General features: G+C 39.9%; 1 protein-coding gene across 2 annotated transcripts in view; it reads left to right on the forward strand.

Moving 5' to 3' along the window:
* The window catches only part of LOC138250326 (CD99 antigen-like), a 286,125-nt gene extending 276,403 nt beyond the window's left edge, over nt 1-9,722 (forward strand). For both annotated transcript variants that reach the window (XM_069205086.1, XM_069205088.1), the window contains 2 exons: nt 3,748-3,801; nt 7,531-9,722. In XM_069205086.1, the coding sequence (XP_069061187.1) occupies nt 3,748-3,801; nt 7,531-7,553 (77 nt within the window). In that variant the 3' untranslated portion in view covers nt 7,554-9,722. The remainder of the gene's footprint in view (nt 1-3,747; nt 3,802-7,530) is intronic.
* The last annotated feature ends 427 nt before the right edge of the window (nt 9,723-10,149 follow it).

The following is a 10,149-nucleotide window of genomic DNA, read 5'->3' on the forward strand; positions in this document are numbered from 1 at the left end:
AGGGCTCTTATGTATTATATTGATAGGACTAAAAACTTTGGGAAATCTAAACAGCTGTTTGTAGCATTTTCAATGCCTCATAAATGCAATCCAATTTCCAAAACTGGAATAGGCAGATGAATAGTCAAGTGTATTCAAGCTTGCTATCTTAAAGCCAAAAGGCAGTTATCGATGAACTCCTAGAGCACCTTCTACCAGAAAAAAGGGTGCTTCTATGGCTTTTTAAAGCAACATGCCAATAGCAAACATTAGTTAGGCTGCTACTTGGTCTACACAACATACATTTACTAAACACTATTGTGTAGTCGTTTTAGCACAACACGGTAATGTTGGCCAAGCGGTGCTCAGGACACTTTTTCAAAATACTCCATCTCCTACAGGCTAGCCAACACTTATTTGGAGGGGACTGCTTTACAGTCTATATAAAGCAAGTTTATCTACAGCCACACATGCCATTGAACGGAAAATGTTACTTAAGCAGTAGACATCTGTTTATGGCATGTATTGCTTTAGATTCAAATGCGCCCTCCCTACTCCCTGAAAGCCTGGGGTCGTTGTAGTAGCATTCCTATTTAAATATTGTATATATGTATACACACTGCATGGACATCTATTTTCCTTACTCTCTATCTATACTCCTTACCTCACCCGCCTGGGGGAAACAAAGTCTAGCAAAGTGCTTGATGCCCATGCCCAGTATCTCCAAGAGGAGGAGTCACTCGATCTCCTGACTCGAAAAGATTCTTCAAACAAAAACAACTTGCAACACTCCAAGCCCAACACTAGATGGCAGACTTATGCAAGGCATATGAATCTACAACACAACATGCCACAAACAGATGTCTCCTGGGTTAGTAACATTTTCCTTCTAGCATTGTGAACATTTCCTAATTCCATTTTATGAGCCTGGCCCTCTGTTGATTAGCTGCATTTACCCAATCCAGCTCCCCTCTTGCCTGCTCTCCTCACCATCTTCCTTCCCATGCTCTCTGTTCCCCTTTTACTCCACTCTGTGAACTCATGTTCTGCATGACTGGAATCAGCTTTTGCTTGTCACTCATTCAGAGCACCACAATGTAGAATGAGACAGAGGATCTAGATTTGAAGGGGTCTCCACCTGTGCCATTGTACTCAAACTGGTAATGGCGAGTAGTAGACAGCAGTTCTTGCTACTGCTGACCTTCACTCGCCTCCTTTCAACTTTCATGAATAGAAGATTTGAGAGGAGGCATCCCGAAGATGCATATGTATGCCAATGTGAACTGATAAGTTTGGATAAAGAGGTCTTTGTGCACATAGTGTGGGGGGCCTAATGTACTGGAGAAACCACTAGAGGGGAGAGAGTAGAGTGGAAACTGAGACAGAAGGTTGGATAGGTGGAAAAGTGAAGTGGTGATGGAATGGAAGTGAGGAAACAACTTGGAGTCAAGTTGTTGTCCTCGTAATAAGATGCAGTATTTTATTTACTTGGGTCTCTAGTCACAGGTCTCCAGCCACACACCTCTGTGAACAGAGATTGTCCATTACTTTGCTTAAAAGACTCCGTATGGGGCAGGAAAAGTAGGAGGCAATTGCACAAATGTCTCAGTGATGTCATGATCTATGGTGCTTTCTACTTTGGTAAAACTGTTTCAAGTAAATACCTTCAGTAAACGAAATAAACATGTCAAGCTGTAGGGTCAGCGTGTATCTTCAATTGTATCTTCAAATAAAACTGACAAGATATTGAGGATGACAAGGTTGAGAATTAATGTGCCAAAGTACAAAATATTTAAATTGCAGTTGATGTCAGTAGATTCAGGGTCTTAAATCACCATTTCACACAAAAGTGATGAATACCCAGTAGACGCATTTGCGTGGGTCCTGTACTTTGGGCTATAAGTTGTCCATATGCTACCAAGATCACCAGATTACCTCCTGATGCATGGGTACCTGTCATTCCTGTAGGTAACAGTAAAGAGTGTAGTATAATTATCACTGTGATATTTTATTTTCATCCGCGATGGAGAAATGTTTGTTTCATTTTTTTTTTTTATTTATTTTTTTATATACATATATGGAGCTTGGCCCATGTTGTGCACTACCACATGTATGAAAAGGGGTATCCTGTCTGGTGTTTTCTCTAAAGTGTGTCAAGTTTGTGTTACTGTAAAGTAACAAAACCGCTGAAATTCACCAGTTGCTATAGTAACTAGTTCAAGTAACTATAAATCACGCCCTACAGTAACTATAACTCTGACCCCGCAATGCACAGATTTGTCACCACGGTGTCATTTCAGATGTTGCATTGATGTTATCAATGTAGTAAATTTCATAAAAAATGGCAAGAGTGACATAATGTGAGGTAATAAGCAGTGCTTGCATCGGGCGCTGCGTCAAAGCCCCTGCACTATGCCAACACCACTTTGTGGGGATGGCCAGATGCAGTCAATGCCTCGTCGTGCACAGCCGAAGGCCGTATGGCCAACAGCCTGTTTGGGGGAACCCACAGCAGGCACTCAAGCTCAGCCCCCTTTAATATATATATATATATATATATATGAGCCAGCGAGACTCTTGTACTTGTCTATGGAGCTCATTGGTTCTCATGAACACCCCCAGAATTGTGGAAACCTTAAAAATGTATACATTTTTTTAAATTTGGCCACAGGGTGGTCCCACTTGACCACCCCCACATGGTCCAGGAGGTCAGGATACCCTACCATGTCCCCTTATACTGCATTTTTTCAGGCTTCATTTTTTTCAGGACACGGTTTAAGTGAAATATGTTTTCTTTGTTTAAAAAATGCATGATAGAAGGAAGGACTTTGCGAAACTGCTGTCTGTGAAGTACAGCTAACAACGGTTCCTCAATTTCTTACCCTCCATTTAGAGGATGCTGAATAAACAAATGACAGTGGTAAAGGCGAAGCAGTATAATTGGGGCTGTTATTATCTAAATGACCTCTACTGCATAGTGACTAATTAGTTGGAGGGAAGGAAATCAGACGGGCTAGTCCTTTCATGCGATGAAACCCTTGTTTCTCTATAATGACGTATCAGGTCCCTGTGAAGTAAGTTTTTTGAACCCACTGCTTTTTGTGCAGTAAAAACAACCATGGCATTGCGTGGTTGTGATGGAAGATGGAGTGAGATTGAGATGGTAGAGAGTAAAGGTGTGTGCATGTATGTGGGAGACTGAATTTCCAAACAAAGTTGTAAATATCAGTAGCTTGCACCAAAACTGTACCCAAATCCTCTTCATTTTCAGCATTCACAACACCTGACTTAGATTTAACAATAAATAGAGTTGATCTCGTGGACTCAGTCTTGACTCTTTCTTTTCAGATTGTCAGATATTCGTGTATGTGACTGCATCGCTTTAATTGTTGCCTATTTATTTCAAAAGCAGTAGACGTTTCCCCCACTATCAAACATCCAGTCCTGGATTGTCATTATTGCCATGGTTCTTGCTCTGAAATTGGATTTGTGTGTGTGAAGAAGTGTGAGGGCCCACCACCCTTCTTTCCTTCTGTAAGGCATCAACACTCGACTTTTCTAATTACATCGTACTACACGGGTACCATGCCATGTGTTTTTGTATACAGATGTGTTGCTCCTTTTGGTCTTAGGAGACCTTAGGAGGTGCCTTTGGATCTTTATTCTTGTTTCTGGTACCAGGGCTTCTTTCGGTACGTTAATTTTCAGCCAGAACCACATCGCTTTACAGAGGGTATACTTAATATAAGTATTTTTAATTTGTTGTAGATGGGGAAAATGTCGACATGCAGCAGCACGGGGGAGACAAAGCAGAACCACAAGGTTAGTAGCCCTTGAATATTCAAATTGACACGCCAGAAAAATCCATTCCAGTGTGTTACCTGGAGGGGGGGATACGACTATGTCACCTACATTGTGGTCACTTCACTGTCTTCCAGTGAGACACCAGCTCCATGTTTAAAATCTATACCCTGTCTAAGCATTAGTTGAAAAAAGCTGCATCCCTTGTTAGTCATACAAGCTGATGTCTCAGGACACAAATCTCATACAGGAAGCTACATCTTTGATGCTAGTAATGTCCTGACATTAATTCTGCCTCACATTTATGGACCCCACTTTCACCATCCACCCGAGCTACTCAAAATTACAGGAAAGACCGAAATGCTAGAAGCCCCAAGGAACTGAAGTTATGCCAGTGCCCTAGTTTGTGTATACATGTTGGTATTTTGCTGTATTTGAAACCCTCCCCACCATCACCCCTCGCGCCATCAAAATCTAAACTCCCAACCATCTACAGCAGTTGAATCCAGGCATCATGCTACGCTCTCTATATCGTCACTGAAGTCCCTAAATTTCAGCCATCTCTGAATAACACCTGTACCCTATGACTACTTCATCACCTTGACATGTCCAAATATTGGTTCCCCACCTGATCAGCACTTTCAAACGCCTTCTCTCCACTCTTGCGTTCACAACATTCAGGTGCTTAACCTCCTAGATGCATGTACACACACATACTCGACCCCTTTGCTCTCGTTAGCTAACTTCTTCTCTGAATATTAGATATTTATCTGCTTCAGCTCAGTTCACCTCATTCTGGAATGGGTCAGCCACTCCTATGCACTTTCCTACCCCCTTTGCTCAGTAATGCTACAACTACACTGCTTTAAATCTATGACACACTTTCCAGATCTAGGCTATTCAGCCGTAACTTCTTCTCTGGTATCTTACTATTCCTCTTCCATAAAATGCTGCCCAGATAATGTGTATTTATACAGACAGAATACATAATGCATAAATGTGTAATATGTTCCAGTGTTGCCACTGGGGCTCCTTGAGATTATAAACCACATGGCTGAAGGACGAATAGTATGTAAATATCATTAGAACACCGACATGGCAATATAGATCTATATTATAAATGGTACCCGTTATGTATTTTTTATATTACATGTTTGTTTTGTTTTGGGGCAGTTAGCTTAAAAGCTGTTGTGTTTAAAGTGTAGCTGCCACTGGTTACTAATTGGCACTAGAATATTTGGTCTTTGTTTACCTTTCTTGAGTTGGTTATAAATAAAGGAGAACATTTCACCAAATATGTTGTTTTTATCTCAATTAGATAAAAAATTACACTGATTGTGCAAGTACTTTGCATTTTTTTGAGACATGATTTTAGATAACTTTGCTCATGTTTTGGTCCTCTCTGCCATGTAACCCTAGTAGCCCTGATAATGTTAAAGATATGTAGAGTTTGCCGTTAATGATGATGAGATCCAAATCCAGGCATCCATCAAATAAGTCCCATATTTAATTGTTTCGTGTGAAATATGGACTTTTTTACACCACTTTATCTTGTCCTAGTGTATCCTATCCTGAACAAGCTTGTCTTCTATAACATAATTGAAAGGCTGGTCTTTAAAGCACATTGCACATAATTACCAATCACCTGTACAAAGGCCTGCTCTCAAGCCATGTGCCATATATATATAATATACAACCTTCATCTATAGTAGCCTTCTGACCTCCTTGATTTCTCCACCACTGTCGGCACAGTCCATTACAACATACTTTTACTGACTTAAAGTTTAGTCATCAGCGATGCTTCCCTCTCCTTGCTCTTCTCCTGCCTTGCAGGTCAGATGTAATAAGTTGTCCTCCGGCTCTATGAAGGACTCACTAGACCCTCCCCAACCCCCTAAAAGCGTTATCCTAGGCCCTTCTTATTATCCCTGTGTGCAACTTTTTTCTGATACTTCACTGTTCCATGTTTCGTGGCACTCTGATATTCTTCTTTCTTCTGCTTTAAAGACTTGTTCCAGGTTGCTAAAGTTGACTGCCTTGAGAACATTAGATGCTGAATGATCTCATGTTACTTAATGCAAAACTTCATGTAGAATAAGATATTCTGTGTCCCTCTCATCCGCTGGTCTTAAAACCATTCAATAGCCTTTTCTGCTCATTCAGCTTTTCCTGTCATCATATCACTTTGGAGTTACTTTTCAGTGAAGTGAGGATCATGGTATACATCCAGTTGATTGCTGCCTCTCCCCACTGCTATTTGTTCCAGCAACCATGTCCACCACACTTTCCACTCTACCAAGACCTTGATTAATGATCTAGACTGCATAAAATACAACACTTCACCACACATGCTCTGAACAACCTTTCTAGACCCACTGGCCATTTCAGACTTCATGCAAGCTAGGTCACTGTGATTATCTGCTTCTCATAAGCATGTTTCTCAATCCAGTTTTCAAACTATCCACAACCTTTCGTTCCCTTCTTGCCCCCATTCTTTACCTTGACAATCTAGTACTGCAGTCCACACGGCTGGCTCAATAAATAAAAAATTAAGCATCATGCCAACACCCAAAAACCTTCTGTGCTACGTCAGGATATGTAGGTATGTTCCTTAAGGCATCCCTTTCTTGACCTGACATACGCCTTCTTGTAAGCGCCTCCACCAATTTTACACAACTTCTCAGCAGTGGTAGAGTTCAAGGATATTTGCACCCAAAGCAGATTGACCCCACAAAATGAGAGCAATATTTGCCACTCATTTGGGCCCACTGACGCAATCTGCTTGTGGGACATTATGTAGTCTGCTAACCTGGCCTTGCTCAAGAACAGACCCTGTTGCAAATTAGCCCTTAAACATCATTGAAAGTGAAGAGTACTCCTTGTCGCCACCACTAATCACAGTCCATGTCTCTTGCCAGAGAAGATCATGAAGACTGTCTGCACTCTGTGGTATATTAGCTGTAATTGCAATTGCAATATGTTACTAACATCCCCTACCCCAGTCTAGGTGTTTGTCATGATGAAGATTCTTCACCCCATTTGCAGTCTTTCTTCCTTTTTTACCTTTTCTTTTGTTTGAAGAAAAGCGCTTCTTTTTGAGGACAACATTTCACATAGGGGTGCCTGTAAGGCCCAATATCTTATGGAAGCTGACAATCATTGGGCCTTAACATCGAAACAATGGTTAAATATTGTTGCGTTTGTCATTTGGGATACATGTAATGAATGTGTACACAGTACAACCCTTTCATTTTCACTGTTGGTGGCCTGAACAGTAATGGGATGAGTAGGCATCCTGTTTCGTAGTAATAGATCTTGCTTCCCAGCATGTTAAGTGCAATTAACAAGTGAAAGTAAATCTACCAGGTGTTTCCAGTCCTTAACTATCAGTTTGCACCTGAACTGAGGACAGTGCATTTTTACTGCAATTACGTGCACTATCCATATCCATTGCACTGAGCTAAGAGTGTGCGATGGTGCAAAGCAAAACAGCGCACCCGATGTATAGTTTGGGCTCTAATGTTTAGTTTAACGCCCTACTGTCTTCTGAGAGTTGTACTGGTTCACGTCAACGTATCCAATTTACTTACACAATTGAAAACCATGTGTTGTAAATTATGAACCCGGGACTAGAGCATTGCATCCTTGGGGCTGTGGAGTCATCGGGTAACCTTACCTTGAAAACGTGTACTAACTAGTCACCCTCACTCCAGGGTTCTGACAATATGTTTCTCTTTTTTTCTACTTTAGTCCGACGCACTCTTCTGGAATGATGATCTGCAAGCAACAGTAGAAACAGATTCATCACAACCGAGCCCACTGCAGAAGACTTTAATTTTATGAGGAGGGGAGAGGGGTTTTTTAATGTGTTTTTGAAATGTCATGAACGTTCATTTAGGGCAGAGGGCAGAGAGAGTCTGGTTGTGTAATGGAGAGATGATGCACACAATCATTTTTATGTATAGATTTTTGTGCATGTGCCCACATATGGGGGCACATGTGGGATCTGTCAGTGTCCTAGACTAGATCCCTTTTCCTCACTTAAATTTTGTAACCCCCTTCCTCCTGTAGCACCCCCTGGCTATCCACAAACCAATTTCACAGACAAGCATCAGCCAGATAAATCTTTGAAAGTCAAAACAGCATGTATTTTTTTTTTTTAAACAGTGCGCTGCTAAGAGTGGGATGTCTTTAAAGTGTTCTGTGGGAGCACAGTTCTCCAGTTTTCAAGTTAATTATTCTCTTTTCCCGGGCTCATTTCATACAAGATTTAATCAGCACAGTAATTGTAATTGGCTAGTCTCTACCAGTGAAGGTTTTGACGGCAGCACCCACTGGCCTGCTTTTAAAAAAGCTAAGAACATTAGTAAACACTTTGTGGATGGGTGCAGGCTTTTTTAATAGCATTGATAAGACATACTACTTCCAGTTGCTTATATCAAACTTTTAGGATGAATGTAGAGAAAATACCCATTTTAAAGCTCTTTTGGAGGGCATGACATTGAGTTTTGATGCGTTAGCTGAAGTGTTGACTTTTTAGGTTTTTAATTGTGCATCATCCTAGGGAAGATACATTTTGGATTCAATGGCATGAACTTTTTTATTTTCCTTATACATTTGTTTTGAATGTTATTGTATCTACACTTCTTTTGGCAATGTTGTAAATTATATCAATTTCAGTGTAAAGTTCAGATATCATGTGCCAGAGTGCTTGTGCCTAATCTTAAGAAAAACTATGTGTTCCATGTATTTCAAGGACTGCAATTATTCCCAGAGAAGGCAGCGTGACCTCTGCATTCCAGTTAACCTAAATATTCCAAACTCTCAAAATTGAAGTCTGTTAAGAATTAAAGGCATTTTGCTTTGGTAAATTCTGTAAGATAATTAACATATGTCATCCCTGTGACTGTTGCGATACCTCACCTAAATTCAAATGCTGGTTGGTGTAATATTCACAATGTTAATAGTATTTTAATAGGGTGCATAATCAAGTGTGTCACGTGAAGTTCCTGAGACATTGTGTCTAAATATCCAACTTAAGCTAAATGTTTGTGCCGATTGAATTTCCATTTAGGTTAGTTAGTTTTTGACTGCTAGTAGGTGCAGCAGTTTTCAGACAGCTTTTTGATCCAGTTTTGATCCTAGGCGTCGTTTATATATTAATCTTAACTACAGAGACCAAGGATAACCTGACATCAAAGATCCTTTTCCTTTCAGAAGGCGCAATTAAAGTGTAATTACAATTTAATTTTCAAAGTCAGTTTTTACATTAACGTTTTTGATGTTCGGAAAACTGTACTTTAAATACATTCAACATACATCTTATAAGACTTTTTAACTTCATAAATACATTTTTACATATTTATACAGTCTTGGCAGTGGAGGCGTGGCTTTAAAGCATGGTTGCTTTGTCTAGAAATAAAACGGCTTCCGTGATACAGTTTAGAAGTGTATGTTAGTAGAGTTGTTTAGCAAGTAACACCCATTATTGGATCCATCTGGATTACCAGGGGAGTTGTAATCTGCTCCACAGTATTACTGATGGACATTTAGGATTTGAATACTTGTATTGAATGCCTGCCAATTGCTTTGTTGACGCACACATTTATACAAATAGCAGGTTTTCAGTTTCTATTTCAAAATGATCTTGTGTACAGTCCCTACAATTTAAGATTAAAGTAAACAAATGTGTGTAAATAAACGAGGTTCCAGCCATATTATTCCGTGTGATTTGAAGTGCCTTGCTCATGGTCTAGTTTTTTACTGTGACCTGCACTGTTCTTTTGAAGGGGCCTATCTTAGTTTACCTATGTCCCTAAACTTTTGTACAAACCATAGAAAATTGCCTGTTGCATTGGATGTTTCTGAGCAATAAGTCTGTTAAGGATTTTTCAGAATGTTCCAATAAATTACTGAATGTAATAAATTTCTTCCCAACTAAATGTCCTGTGTGTTTTATTTTTTCCAGAAAAAAAAACTTTTCTCTGTTTTGAATGTTTTTTTTTTTAACCTTACAGTTTTTATTTAGCTTCACAGCAGTTGTGTTTTTTTTTTTTTTTTTTTTTTACAAAAGTAATGTTTTCCTGCATGAATCCTTTTCTGGATTTGCATGCTGTGCATCATTTTGCCATCTAGTGGTTGGGTCTGGAATTGTCTTTTTTCCCTTTTTTTAACTTCTTTATCGGGCATCATCGATCACCATTTGGTCTTTGTCCGTCCCCTGTATGATGTCAGCGCCCCAAAAGTTCCTGTGCGTGATAGCCATCTTCAGATTCTTTTTTTTTTCGCTTGGGTCTGAAACGTAAGGAGGAGCTCTGAAGTTTTTTGAGACAAAGCCGAAAAAAGCAGAGGAAATTCAAATGTTTTTCA

This window comes from Pleurodeles waltl, chromosome 8 (genome assembly GCF_031143425.1).
Source record: "Pleurodeles waltl isolate 20211129_DDA chromosome 8, aPleWal1.hap1.20221129, whole genome shotgun sequence".
Lineage (NCBI taxonomy): Eukaryota > Metazoa > Chordata > Amphibia > Caudata > Salamandridae > Pleurodeles > Pleurodeles waltl.